The 12,528-nt window shown below is 57.4% G+C and overlaps 4 protein-coding genes across 10 annotated transcripts; 2 read left to right on the forward strand and 2 right to left on the reverse strand.

Moving 5' to 3' along the window:
• Positions 1-1,772: 1,772 nt before the first annotated feature.
• Positions 1,773-3,949, reverse strand: CE2H16orf86 (chromosome E2 C16orf86 homolog). The gene is given in 6 exon segments (XM_030297304.1): positions 1,773-2,224; positions 2,328-2,545; positions 2,723-2,731; positions 2,909-3,141; positions 3,306-3,412; positions 3,826-3,949. Coding segments are annotated over 6 exon segments (1,101 nt in total). The 3' UTR covers positions 1,773-1,814.
• ENKD1 (enkurin domain containing 1) lies at positions 3,654-7,155 on the forward strand. Of its 2 annotated transcripts, none has more exons than XM_030298484.1 (8): positions 3,654-3,786; positions 3,933-4,032; positions 4,129-4,323; positions 4,878-5,050; positions 6,055-6,180; positions 6,283-6,446; positions 6,547-6,683; positions 6,782-7,155. In XM_030298484.1, the coding sequence occupies exons 2-8, from the start codon at positions 3,948-3,950 to the stop codon at positions 6,940-6,942; spliced, it is 1,041 nt and encodes a 346-aa protein (XP_030154344.1). In that variant the 5' UTR covers positions 3,654-3,786; positions 3,933-3,947; the 3' UTR covers positions 6,943-7,155. The 2 variants fall into 2 exon arrangements, with proteins under 2 accessions (XP_030154344.1, XP_030154343.1); XM_030298483.1 differs by having other exon boundaries at positions 3,661-3,697.
• Positions 7,156-7,337: 182 nt separating this feature from the next.
• PARD6A (par-6 family cell polarity regulator alpha) lies at positions 7,338-9,417 on the reverse strand. 2 transcript variants are annotated; one of them, XM_030298486.1, is made up of 3 exons: positions 9,060-9,417; positions 8,462-8,684; positions 7,338-8,215 (listed from the first exon to the last, which is right to left on the reverse strand). In XM_030298486.1, exons 1-3 carry the CDS (start codon positions 9,120-9,122, stop codon positions 7,467-7,469), a joined length of 1,035 nt encoding a protein of 344 aa, XP_030154346.1. In that variant the 5' UTR covers positions 9,123-9,417; the 3' UTR covers positions 7,338-7,466. The 2 variants fall into 2 exon arrangements, with proteins under 2 accessions (XP_030154346.1, XP_030154345.1); XM_030298485.1 differs by having other exon boundaries at positions 7,338-8,218.
• Positions 9,418-9,448: 31 nt separating this feature from the next.
• ACD (ACD shelterin complex subunit and telomerase recruitment factor) lies at positions 9,449-12,528 on the forward strand. 5 transcript variants are annotated; one of them, XM_030298478.1, is made up of 13 exons: positions 9,449-9,689; positions 9,896-10,007; positions 10,084-10,220; positions 10,352-10,445; positions 10,529-10,605; positions 10,733-10,777; positions 10,885-10,919; positions 11,075-11,226; positions 11,301-11,397; positions 11,480-11,560; positions 11,694-12,067; positions 12,175-12,296; positions 12,377-12,528. In XM_030298478.1, the coding sequence occupies exons 1-13, from the start codon at positions 9,652-9,654 to the stop codon at positions 12,453-12,455; spliced, it is 1,443 nt and encodes a 480-aa protein (XP_030154338.1). In that variant the 5' UTR covers positions 9,449-9,651; the 3' UTR covers positions 12,456-12,528. The 5 variants fall into 5 exon arrangements, with proteins under 5 accessions (XP_030154338.1, XP_030154340.1, XP_030154339.1 ...); XM_030298480.1 differs by having other exon boundaries at positions 12,205-12,296; XM_030298479.1 differs by having other exon boundaries at positions 11,301-11,382.

Genomic DNA, 12,528 nt, shown 5'->3' on the forward strand with positions numbered 1-12,528 from the left:
CATGGTTCTGGACTTTGGATGCCCTCAGCCTTTCAGATCCTGACCTGCCCTCTGCGACTTCCTCAGCTCCCCACCTCGGTCTCCTTATCTTTGTGTCTTTTATGAGGGCTCTCCACTAGATGGGTGCAATGCAATGATGTATGGCCTTGGGGAGTTCACAACCTAGTTCCAAGAACAGTTCTAACCCACAACGGCAGTAATATGTAAATGCTATGACATAGGGCAACACTGGGTGCTGCCTGGCTCAGCACGAAGTAAAGTGCCCGAGTCTTCAAGGTAAGAGTGCACTAGTCAGGTGGAGGGGTAAAGGAATGAAGGCACTTTAGGCAGGAGAAGGCCCATGTGCAAAGTGAAAGTAAGAAAGTTTTGGCTGGTCAGGGACTTATAGAAGCCACTGAAAAGTTATGTTTTGTTTTGTTTTTTAAGTTTATATATTTTGAGAGAGAGCAGGAGAGGGGCAAAGAGAGAGGTAGAATTCCCAGCAGGCTCTGCACTATCAGCCTAGAGCCCGATGTGAGGCTCAAACTCCCAAACCGCAAGATCAACCACGAGATCATAACCTGAGCTGAAATCAAGAGTCAGATGCTTAACTGACTGAGTCACCCAGGCGCCCCGCCACTGGAAAGTTTTTAAGGCACTTGGAGCAAGAGGAGCAACATGCCAGGGAGAAGCAACACCATCAGGTTCAGGTGTGTGTGTACCAGGATCAGTGGGGTGGATTGGTTGGGGAAGGAACCACAGGCAGAGAAACTAGCGAGCTCTCACCTGCGAATAACAGTGTCCCAAGGCAAAAGTGCTGACTATGAGATACGAAAGGTTCTCAATCTAGAGGGCACATTCACCAGCCTTGATGCCTGATTAGCTTGTAGGAGTCAATGAGCAAAGAACAGGATGGGGTCTGGGGTGACACCCAGGATTTTGGCTTGAACAATTGTGTAGATGAGACACAGGAGGGAAAGCAGATTGGAGGGAGGAGAAGTTACTCATTTAATTTTAAATTCTTTATGTTTAAGGTATCTGAGGTACGTTCAGGAGGATGAGGAGGTGGCACGATATGAGGGTTTCCAAAGTGGCCAAACTGGATAATTTCAGTTATCCAGTGGCTTGGCTGCAGGGCTCCAGGAGAACATTCACATCCACCACCACCCCCTGGCTGCTAGGAAAAAGTCACAGATGCCTCTGTTGGCAGGGCCACTCTGGGGGCAAAGTCTGGTCCAGCTGTAGCCCCCAGTATGTGGAAAACATTCCAAAGACACCACTCTTGGGGCAGGCAAATGAACTCTGACACCTCGGTGGGAGATCCCAAGTATTGATCCCCTGAGGTCAGACCAAATGCAGGCCCCTTCCCTGGAAGACAGGGAGCAAAGCCAAGCACCTGATTCCTGTGACCTGACAGTCCCTTTCCTTTTTCTGCCTCGTTCCTCCCTTATCACCTCCCTCTGCATCCCCACTGTTACCCTATCTGACCTTCAGGTTCATATGAAGAGCCTTTAAATGCACAGAACTAGGCCCCACCCCTGCAGATTCTGATTCAGTTATGTCTGGGATAGTGCCCAAGAACCTGTATGTTTGTCAAGTTCTTGGATGATCCAGGTGACCAATCAGGCTTCACACCCTGCACCCACCTTCCCAGCCTCTCTTCAGCCATCTATTTTGGGAAATCATGAAGTCTGAGAAAAGGAAAAATGTTTATTTTCAGTAAGTCCAAGGCCCCAAGTAGGGAGAAGGGCCAAATTTTCCCCTCCTCCTGAGGCCTAGGCTGATGCTCTGGTTTGGGCTTGGGAGAAGGGGAGACTCCAGTGGAGGCGGGAAAGTCACTTGTACTGAGGAGAGAGTGGAGGTACAAGTGGGGCGGCACAAACACTCAGCATCTTATCGATGTCCACCTGGGTTGACTTGTCCACCTCAGCCTTGAGGCGGCCACTGATCCCCAACTTGGGCAAACACCCTGGCTCTTCTCCAACCTCCTCTCCCAGGGGAGCCAGTGCATGGGTGGGGGACACGAATGTACTGGGGCAGGGCAGAGTGAGGCCTGACCCCAGCTCACCTGTCACGGGCAGCAAAGCCTGCAGTTGCTCCACACCTGCCTCCTCGGGGACCAGGGCCAACTCCAACTCAGGCTCCACGTCCACCTCAGCCTCCCTGTCCCCCTCCCCTGCCTGATTCAGCTCAGGATTGCAATAGTTGATGTACTGGTACAGGGGCCGCAGGCGCTGGGCCTTTCCTGCAAACAGCCAGGGCAGGGCAGGGGCTGGAGCACCAAGCTGTGCCATGACAGGGGTCCATCAGGCAGGAGAAAAAGGGAGGGCCCAGGGGCTGCCACTCACGCTCCAACCCCAAGGTCTCTGGAGGTGCAGACACTGCGCTGGCCACAGCTGGGAGCACTGGAGCTCCCAGACTCTTGCGCTTCTTGGCTTTTTTGTGCTGCTTGGCAGATGGTGAGGGCTCAGTCTGGCTACCCTCTGGCTCCTCCCTCTGCGGTGGCAGCCCCTGTGGCATCTCAGCTTCAGCTTTGGGATGGACTTGGTGGCTAGGCCCTGGGAGGCTGGGGGACAGGAGGCCTAAGGAGCCAGCCTCCAGCTTTGGCTCCTGTGCCCTGACCATAGGGAATAACCCTGCCTATCCACCACCCCCGGCCCAGATTCTTGTCCCTCTCCTGGTCAGCGAGGCTCTGGGCTGGACAGGGAACTAAAGCTCATGTGAGCTTAGTACCCTACAAGGCCTGAGACCCCTCCTCTGGATGCTCCCTATGCCAGGGTTCCTCAGGGACAGAAGGAGTGAGGAGTGATGGTGGTGGCAGGAGATAAGGATGCACTATGTAAGAGTGCAGGATTTAGGGATCCTGCTGGAGTGTGAGCCCACCCTCCCCACCAGCCCTATAGCTCCTTCCCTCTGAAAGCCCCCTCACTTGACTGGCTTCCTCTTCGGACCAGGACTGGGCCTCACAATGGAAGCCATAGGCCTGGGAGGGCCTCTCTCCTCTAGTGACTCCACCTCTGGCTTGAGCCTCTCTTCCTTCAGCTTGAGTCGTTCCTCCTGGAGCTCTGGCTCTGAGACTTGGACTGTTGGGCACTTGTCTTCACCCAGGGTCTGGCAAGCCTCATAGTGTGGTACCAGGCACTGGTCAGCCATCACTGGACACTAAGGGTGACACATGGGTAACTGGTCACCAGGCAAAGGACACAGGGATCAGTAATTAGGCACCCGAAGAGGAGCTTGTCCTGGCATTTAGGGGGGCCTCGCACAGAGTTTGGCCTCCCAGAGCGCCGCGGACAGTCGCTTGGAGACCACAGCCTGACGGTCACCTCGGAGGTCTAAGCGTGGCCGCCAGGCGACTCTACGAGCTGTGCCTGCCCCGCGGCCGTCCTCTCCTGGGACCCTGGCCGCCTCTCGACCCCTGCTGAAGCTACGGCTGCGCAGGGTCAGTACCTCCTCGACGGTTGCTTTCGGGGAGCGGAGCGAGGGGCCGGACCTGTGGACCTGGCGCTGACCCCAGAGACCGGCCGGGCGGCGAGGGCAGGCGGGTGGAAAGGGTGCCTGACCGTGGCTCTGTGCCTCACTCCCCAAAGCTGGAACTACAAGCCCCAGAAGGCTTTGCGCCAGGGGGCCTTGGCCCCTGACCTCAGGGACGGAAATTATTGTTGCCCGGCAACCGCAAGCCCGTCGGGTCGCAGCAGTCGGCGGCAAAACTGCTCCGGTGAGCCCCTTGTCAGAGTGTTGCGGGGAAGGGGTCGCGAACGAAGCAGGGAAGTGGGTTAGGAGCGGAGGCTGCGAGCGCTTTGCGGGGTGAGACGGCGGGGGCAGAGGCAGGGAATGGAGGGGCACCGTTGGGGTCAGGGTCTGGGTCCAGAATCCGGGAGGAGGCACGGGGCTGGGAAAGGGGCCAGGGGCCGGAAATGTGCAGCCCAGCAGGCCTCGGTACACCGTTGCAGGGTGACGAAGGCGGCATGTGCGAGGGCCCGTCCCGTATCTCGGGGCCAATCCCCCCAGACCCTACGCTCTTCCCTGACTACTACCGGCGGCCGGCCTCGGGTGAGTTAGGGGGTGGCACGGCTGGGTGAGGCCCGAGTGAGGGTCTGGCTCTGATCCACCACTGAGCCCTGCGCTCGGCCCCATCTGGCTTCTCAGCCCAAGGACGCCTTGAGGGAAACGCGCTGAAGCTGGACCTGGTCACTTCGGACCTCGACTTGGACGCCACCCCTCCGCGCGGTCCCCGCATAGGTCCTGGAGCCAAACAGATCCTGGACCGTGGCAGGCATGGCGTCGGAGGAGTGCTGCTGCGATTTGGGGGCATCTCCCTAAGCCCAGGGGCCTCTTCCAAGAGTAAGTTCGGATACAAGGGGCAATGAAGCTAGTACGATGAGGTCAAACGCTGAGATCAAAAGCGTTGCTTCTCCTTGCTAGATTCTGGGCTCAGGGTTTGCCTCTCTGAGTGTCAGTTTCCCCAACTATGAAAGGAGGGGGAAATGCGCTACTTCCTCAAAGAAGAGGACTGAATGCAGTAGTCCCTGGGAAACCCAAGCTCAGCTTAATGAATTCATGCATCAGCAAAACGTGGTCTGTTGAGTGCCTACTGTGTGCCCTCTTTATAGGTGCTAGAAAAACAGTAAACAAGTAAAGAGATGGCTATGATAGACAAAATGATTAATGGTCTACTTCACAATAAAAATGTAGAAAATAATCAGGGACAGAAGAAGGTAATGACTATGTCAGGAAGGGAACAAAGTGATGAGGCAGAGTATGTGTATACTGTTTTAGATGGAGAGGTCATGGAGATCTTTCTGTAGGAGGCAAGGTGTGGGCCTTTGTGTGAACTGATGGGAGTTGGATCTCATGGGCTGTATGTAGGGCAGAGTCTGGCAACATCTTTTTCCCAGGGAAGGACCCTAAAGACTATGAGAAGGAGAACCTGAAGCGGATCAGAGAGATCCAGAAGCGCTTCCGTGAGCAGGAGCGCAGCCGGGAGCAGGGCCAGCCCAGGCCCCTGAAGGCTCTGTGGCGTTCACCCAAATATGACAAGGTGGAGTCCCGGGTCAAGGCCCAGCTGCAGGTACCTGCCTTGGAGAGCCAGAAGCATTGTTCATCTTGTTGACCAACAAGCAGTTATACTCTGATCTGAGTTGTGGAGATGAAAATCACAGGGGACTAGGGAAACAGGGGCTAAGAGATAGCCGGCCTGCTGCAGAGTCGGGCTGGGGGCTTCCTCAGGAGTGGGGATGGCTTGGATCATCCTGAGGGACAAATAGGTATTAGGCAAGGGGAGAATTGAAGAGAACCATTCTAGTGAGATGGACCCTCACAGATAGAAGTCCTAAGACCAGAGGGAGTATGCGCAATGGGATGTTATGTTCAGATCAATGTGAAGGGAGAAGAGCATGAGGTTAGGCTAAGAAGTCAGCTGGACCCACATCATTTAAAAAAAATTTTTTTTTCAACCTTTATTTCTAAGGGCAGTGAGAAGGGCAAGTGCAGGGGTATGGTGGTGGGATTGTCTTGGGTAGATAGTAGTACCATTTCTCTGTCCAGGGTTCTCAGAAGGAGGAGCAGAATTGAGAAAAGAGACAATAAGGTCATATGTGAATTTGTTGAAGCTGAAGCATCTGTGGGATTCCCAGGGGGTAGGAGTGTGTCCAGGAAGCAGATGGAGAGTCAGGTCTGGATCTGAGGAGTGAGACCCAGGAGTTATTGAGCATTGGGCTGAGGACAATGATACCAGGGAAGTGACCCTGGATTTAATGGCTTGGAAGCCAGCTGTGAGTGACCTTGGTGGGGACAGAGCCAGGAGGCTTGGCAGGGAAAGAGAAAAAGAGAATGGTAGTCAAAAGCCAGGACTGAGGTAGAAGGAGGAATGGTTTGTTGTTTTCTTAAAGATGTGAGAGACACACATATTTAAATGCTCATGGATAGAAGTGCTTCTTCAAGAGGGAGGAGACCCATAGGGCTAGATACAGAGAAATATCCTCACAGGCAGAAGGAACAGAAGCTCAGCTGTACGGCCAGCTTAAGACTCTGACCTCAGCCTGGCTGATTCCTCTGCTATGCCCTACCCTCCAGGAGCCCAGCCCAGCCTCTGGAACAGAGCCCACCCACTTCCTTCGGGCACACTCCCGCTGTGGCCCTGGGATCCCACCACCCCGTGCCCCCAGTCCTCAGCTAAACCCACCAGGCCCCAGTGCTAAGGTGAGAGGATGTGTGGGGGTCGGGAGGTGCGGCAGGGATCTTGAGGGGTTCAGGAGCACAACACAGTACTGTCTGCCCCATCATGCTTGCCATGTCCTGCAGGGGCCAGGCCTGGATGTGGACTTCATTAGCCACAATGCCCGCACTGCCAAGAGGGCCCCCCGACGGCATTCCCGCTCCCTGCAGGTCCTGGCACAAGTGCTGGAGCAGCAACGGCAAGCCCAAGAGCACTACAACACCACACAGAAGGGCCACGTACCTCATTAGTAGGTCCCACTGCCCAACACCCAGGGTGAGGGGTTCCTGTGGAGGGTGGGAGAAAACCTACGCCCTGGGACCGTCAACTCTGAGCCTGTGCATCCACAGCTTGTTGCAACGCAGGGATCTGTGGCGGCGGGAGGCTGAGGCCCGCCAGCATAGCCAGCCGGACCCTGCCATGCCCCCTGGTCACACTTGCATGCCTGAGAACCAGCGGCTGGAGACACTGAGCAATCTGCTCCAGAGTGAGTCCATAGGCAAGAGGTAGGGGGGGTGTAGATGAGGAACCCACTGGGGACCACACACCCCTGCCCAACACTCACTCTTCCTGGATCCCTCATAGGCCAGAGCCAGTTGCTACGTGAGCTGGTGCTGCTGCCTGCTGGGGCAGACTCACTGAGGGCCCAGGGCCACCATGCTGAGCTGGACCAGAAGCTGGTGCAGGTAGAGGAGGCCATCAAGATCTTTTCCCGCCCCAAGGTCTTTGTGAAGATGGATGTCTGAGCCCTTTTGTGGGGGCGCTTATGGGGGTCCTCAGTGAAGATTGCCACACAGTTGCAGAGGGCAGGATCAAGCCCCATCATAGAATGGGGGTCCAAAGACAGGAACAGTGGTGTGGGCAGTATCCCCAGGGCACTCTTCCCAGCCACCGGTGGCTGTAGAAGGGCCAGCCCAGCCTCTTAATCCCTTTGTCAAAATTAAACCTTTTGTACACAATGGGGTTTGTTTCCATAAGAGCTTTTCTTACCCTAGAAATGCAAAGCCTGGTGTCCCTCCTGCTGCTCAACTGCAGGGAGGTCTCTCTGTTGTCCTTATCACTCCTGCCTCAGGTCCAGGGCAGGAGGCAAAATTGTTAGACCATGGAGGATGTTAGGGCTGGGACACAGAAAGACCATGACTGCATTTGTAGAAAACTTTTAATGTTCCCCAGACGAAGAGGCCCCTGCGAGCAAGCTAAAAACCCCCACTGAGGAAGTCCCTGCCATGTCTCAGCAGCCTGGAGTGGCAAGGGGCTGCATCCTTGCCTGTCAGAGGCTAAAGCCACTACCATCTCCTCTCGTGCTACTTCCCCAGCCAGCGCTGGCCTGCTCTTGATCCAGGGAGGGCAGAGAGCTGCGGGCACTGGGAAGTAGGGGGCCCTGGCGCAGGTCCCAGCATGGAGGCCCTTGAGACAGCCCATTGGAACAGGGAGGCTGGCGGTTCTCAATGACCAGATCACTGCTGTCATCGTCACTTTCGGCCTCAGCAGGCCCAGGCCCAGCAGAGGGAGGCCCTGTCAGACGACCAGAAGCCCCACGCACCACATTATTGTGCTGATTGGCTGGCTTGACAGTGACAATGAGGTTGTGGCTGTTGGCGACCATCATGTCCGTCACTTGGTCCAAGGTCTTCCCAGCGACCTCAATACCATTGACCTCGAGGATCTCATCACTGACTGCCAGCAGCCCTGTACTCTCAGCCAGGCCCCCTCGTACCAGGCGGGAGATGAAGATGCCTGGAACCCGTTCCAGGCCCTGGGGAGCTACACGTACACTCATGCCGTCTCGGATGTAGAAACCAAGGGGACGGTCAGAGCCATGCTTGTGCAGCCGCACCCTTCGGTGTGTCTCAGGCAGTAGGTCCACATCTATGACTGAAGAAACCTGGCGGAAATCTTGGGGCAGGCTAATTAGCAGGGGTGGCCGGGTGCGCAGGGGTGCCACTGGCCGAAGTAGAAGCCCTTTCTTGCGCCGTTGCAGAGAGTTGGAGGCAAAGGCCAGGCCACTGGAGTCGGCTTCTGCTGCAGGAGAGGGGGAGGGGGGCGCTGAGATCAGAGACTCTGCTCTCCCACTTGAACCCTTTTCCATCAGGCTCAGGCCTGGGGAAAAGGGCACTGTAGCTATTTCCTACCACTTGGAGGTCAGGGCAAGGGCAGGGACTGCAGAGAGTGAAGCCTGGACGCCCTGGGCATGGACTAACCCTTGTAGACCTGCCCTGCTGTCCTACCCCACAGAGGCTGCCCACTGTACCCCATCCTCCTCACCCCGCTTCTGTACTAGCAGGCGCAGCGGTGGGGGCCCGCTGGCCAGGGCCCGGTGCAGGCTGTCGTCGTTGGTGAGGGGCAGTAGGTCGCCGTGAGCATCTGTATAGCCAAGCAGCACGTCCAGGCCCGGGATCTGGTGCACTGCACGCAGCAACCGCGAAAATTCTTGGAAGCCACTCACCGAAGCGCGGGGCAGCGCGAAGCGTCGGAACTCAGCATCAAACTGGAGGCAGGGGGTGGGTGAGAGGAGAGGTCAGCACGGAGCCCGTGCCCTTTCCCACCACAGGTCCGAGGGTGTTAGAGGTCGGAAAGGGCTGTCGCAACAGCTGCAGCCTTGCGCCCAGACCTCAGTTCCAGTACAAGGGACGCTGTCCAAGGTCTTCTCCCCGCCCTCCAGGTACCAAGGCCACAGGACTCTAGTGGCCGGCAGTGGAAAGGAGGATAGATGGAGGAAAGCGAGAGGAAAAGCCAGAGAATGGGACATGAATGATGGAGGCGAGAAAAAGGTGGTGGGGACTAAGGAGCCAGGAAAAGGGAGAATAAGGGAATTGGAAGCGCCTAGGGCCGAGGCCGGAGCCGGGGCCAGAGGGGCCCTTACTTTGCTCTTCACCTCGACGATGTTGTCTGGACTGCGCGCCGGAGTCCTCTGCGGCCTGGCCATGGTGGGGCCGGGCGGGCTGGGGACGGTGCCCCAGGCGGCCCGCGGAGGCGCAGGTGCACAGACCCGGCCGGCCGGCCCGTGCTGCCCCGCCCCTGGCGGTAGCACTCGCCCCGCCCTCCCATCCTGACCATGACGTCAAGGGGGCAGCGACAGGGAGTGGAACGTGGAGTCTACGTTTCCTAGGAAACGGAGATGGGGATGGAGGCGTCTTCTTTTGCTCTTACGTCATTACGCTACGGTGCGCAAGTCTCTGGAGCCTGGGGGCGGGGCGTGGCCAATCAGAGGGAAGGGGTGGGGGAAGTGACATTTACTGAGTGTAGTCTGTGTACTGTTACTTCTACTGGCCTTATAAGACTGCACGTTTTAGATGAGAAACTGAGCCATAATAAATATTTGCTCAACTCTTCGGTTCACAAGGTAAAGTGGCTTTGGGCCAACTCGCTTGACCACTCCTGGCGGCAGCCTGAAACCCTAGATCCCTCCCTCTCCATTCGAGCCATCCCGGCCGGTGCCACAGAAGTCTTGACGAATGGCCCAAACGCCGGGCCCCTGCTCAGACATACCCTGGTAAGACCAAGCAGGTTGGCATCCAATCTTCCCAACAAGAATCTGCCCGCAAATATCCGAACAACACGGGCTCGTGCGCACGCGCGGACACGCATTTGGGCGTGGCCTCGACCTTAGGTTCCGCCCAGCCGCGGTGCGCTTCCTCTTCCGACGAGAGGCGGGGCCGCGGCGTCCGCGGGAAACCCAGGCTGGTGGTGCTCCACTAGGTGCATCCCGGGAATGGCAGGCTCGGGGAGCTTGGTCCTGCGGCCCTGGATTCGAGAGCTGGTCCTGGGGTCAGATACACTCTCAAGTCCGCAGGCGGGGCAGCTGCTAGAGGTGAGTCCCGCCACCCTTCTCAGAGACCAGGGCAGGGCCCGAGGGCGGTGGGATTGACGCCGGTCGACGCCGTCAGGTGCTACGAGAGGCCGAGGCTCCGGGCCCGTCCCGCGCCCCTGACTCGTCTGATGTCGCGGCCACACTGCTTGTGTCTGATGGGACCCACAGTGTCCGATGCCTAGTGACGTGGGAGACCCTGGACGCCTCGGATTGGTGAGAGAGGAGCCGCGGGGTCTGGGGAAATCGGAGTCTAGTGGGAGTGCGCGAGGCGGAGGTGGGAGGGCCGCAGGCGGGCCGGGCTGTGTTCCAGCGGGCCGTGGCCGTAAGGGTCGTGCTTGCCGCAGGGAGGAGAAGGAGTTCGGCTTCCGAGGGGCAGAAGGCCGGCTGCTGCTGCTGCAGGACTGTGGGGTCCGCGTCCAAGTCGCCGAAGGCGGCGCGGTGAGTGGTGAGGCTGGTTTGGGTGGGTTAATGAGCCTCTTCGTGACAACTCCTAAGACCCGTCCCTTAATTCAATCCTTCAGCCCGCGGAGTTCTACCTCCAGGTGAACCGCTTCAGCCTGCTGCCCACTGAGCAGCCCCGGGAACGGGTGATTGGTTGGTAAATGATGCCTCCCCCCACCGGCTGTTCTCTCAGGCCTCGCTGACTTTGGTGTAGGTCTTTTGGGTGGGAGGGCTTAGGAGGCTGGAAGCAACATTGCCAACTACCTCCCTTTTTTTTCCCCCAGCAACCAAGACCCGGATGTGCAGAAAAAGCTCTATGACTGTTTGGAGTGAGTAGAGGGTTGGGCTCTGGGGCCAAGTGTGGCTCTGTCAAGGGCAAATTTGTGCAGACAGGCCTCAGGATTGTTCCTCAGGCTTGTCCTCTCTGTTTCTATAGGGAGCACCTTTCAGAGTCCATCTCCCCCAGTGCAGGTATTTATTTATAGGGGTTGGCCAATGACCGTAACTCCCTGTAGAGTGACCTCCCCAGCCATCACCTCTTGCTTCTTTAGTAAGCTTTTCTTCCTACCCACCCTGCCTTTCTTCTTTTTTAAGTTTTGGCCCATCCTCTGGTCCCCTGCCCTCAGGCCTTTCACTGTCTCAACTTCTGGATGAGGTGCAGGAGGACCAGGAGCATCGGGGGGCGTTAGTGCACCTGGCTGAGAGCTGTCTGATGCTGGCAGGCCCTTACACAGCACCCCCTCTTACCCGCTGGGCCTCCTCCCACCATAGGACCACGGTCAGTCTGGGGCTCCCCTTGGGAAATGTCAGAAGAGTTGAACAAGGGCTAGGCTGAGAGTTTATGCCCCACAGGGAGAAGCTGTGTACACTGTCCCCAGCTCATGGCTGCACATCTCTGAGAATGACCAGCGAGTTCTGAGCTCTCTGGGTCCAGGTCAGAGGACACAGGGTAAGAAGGACTGGAGAGGTCAAGATGGGAGTACCTGGGGACCTAGTGCCCACAGTGCTAATAAGCTCCCCCTGACCCTCAGACCCTGAGCTGCCCCCACCAGACCCAGCTCTGGAAGACCTATCGCTGACCCTGATCTCTCCTTCCTCACCTACGTCCTCAGGTAAGGTGGTGCGCAGGCCACAGGCATTCACTGCTATCAGCCACGTGGGGGGATGAACACAATCCCTGTCGGCCTGCCTAAGCTAATGAGCTACTGAGAGGGCTGTGCCCACAGTCGGTGCCCTCCTCTCCAGGAACCCCTGCTTTACCCGGCCACATGTCCTCTGAGGAAAGCGGTGCCAGCATCAGCCTTCTGCCTGCCCTGTCCTTGGCTGCTTCAGACCCAGTGCAGAAGGGCAGCTCCCGGCCTGTGCCAGCCATCTGTTCAGCCCCTGGCCCCCTGCCCCCCAGTTCCATACACCCTAGCCATGGACCCAGATCCCCACTCCTGAGCTGCACCCCAAGTCTCTCACCCCTTGGTCATGTACCCAGTCCACGTCAGGCCATTGTAACCAGGGCCCAGAAACCTAGCTTGGAGTTCAAGGAGCTAGGATTGCCCCCCAAGAACCGGCAACACTCTCCAAGGACAAAAACGACCACAGGAGCCCTGGAGTCCAGCCCTGTTGGGGTGAGTATAGCCTCTCTACAACTGGATAGTAGAATGGGATGGGTCTTGGGTGGAGCTGGGAGTGGGGGGTGGGGAGTAGCATTAGATGGGGTTAGGGGTCCTTGTAGGTCCCTCTCCAGATACCACACCACCTTCAGGACCCTCCAAAGAAGCATCGTGATGGTTCTGCCTTCCAATATGAGTATGAGCCACCCTGCACCTCCCTCTGTGCCCAGGTGCAAGCTGTCAGGTGAGTGCCTGGGGCTGCCCCTATTCTTTGGGTCACCAGGCCCAGTCTCCATTGACCTACAGCCATGGTTCTTTTCCCAGGCTTCCTCCCCAGCTTGTGGCCTGGGCCTTGCACCTTTTGATGGAGCCACAGCTGGAGTCTGAGCTCACCCAGGTGTGAGGGGTCATGTGAACATGTGGGAAGATGTGTGCACACAGGTCCATGGCTGGGGATAAACCAAAAGTACTCCCCA

Source organism: Lynx canadensis, chromosome E2 (genome assembly GCF_007474595.2).
Source record: "Lynx canadensis isolate LIC74 chromosome E2, mLynCan4.pri.v2, whole genome shotgun sequence".
Lineage (NCBI taxonomy): Eukaryota > Metazoa > Chordata > Mammalia > Carnivora > Felidae > Lynx > Lynx canadensis.

What these genes read in the sequence shown, in the direction of transcription:
- ENKD1 (XM_030298484.1), top strand. Translation starts at nt 3,948, where the DNA reads ATGTGCGAGGGCCCGTCCCGTATCTCGGGGCCAATCCCCCCAGACCCT. An exon ending in CTACCGGCGGCCGGCCTCGG is followed by an intron (nt 4,033 to 4,128) that starts GTGAGTTAGGGG and finishes CTGGCTTCTCAG; the next exon opens with CCCAAGGACGCCTTGAGGGA. An exon ending in GGGTCAAGGCCCAGCTGCAG is followed by an intron (nt 5,051 to 6,054) that starts GTACCTGCCTTG and finishes CCTACCCTCCAG; the next exon opens with GAGCCCAGCCCAGCCTCTGG.
- PARD6A (XM_030298485.1), bottom strand. Translation starts at nt 9,122, where the DNA reads ATGGCCAGGCCGCAGAGGACTCCGGCGCGCAGTCCAGACAACATCGTC. An exon ending in TCGTCGAGGTGAAGAGCAAA is followed by an intron (nt 8,685 to 9,059) that starts GTAAGGGCCCCT and finishes CCCTGCCTCCAG; the next exon opens with TTTGATGCTGAGTTCCGACG. An exon ending in CCTGCTAGTACAGAAGCGGG is followed by an intron (nt 8,219 to 8,461) that starts GTGAGGAGGATG and finishes CCTCTCCTGCAG; the next exon opens with CAGAAGCCGACTCCAGTGGC.
- ACD (XM_030298478.1), top strand. Translation starts at nt 9,652, where the DNA reads ATGGCCCAAACGCCGGGCCCCTGCTCAGACATACCCTG. An exon ending in CCCTGCTCAGACATACCCTG is followed by an intron (nt 9,690 to 9,895) that starts GTAAGACCAAGC and finishes GTGCTCCACTAG; the next exon opens with GTGCATCCCGGGAATGGCAG. An exon ending in AGGCGGGGCAGCTGCTAGAG is followed by an intron (nt 10,008 to 10,083) that starts GTGAGTCCCGCC and finishes CGACGCCGTCAG; the next exon opens with GTGCTACGAGAGGCCGAGGC.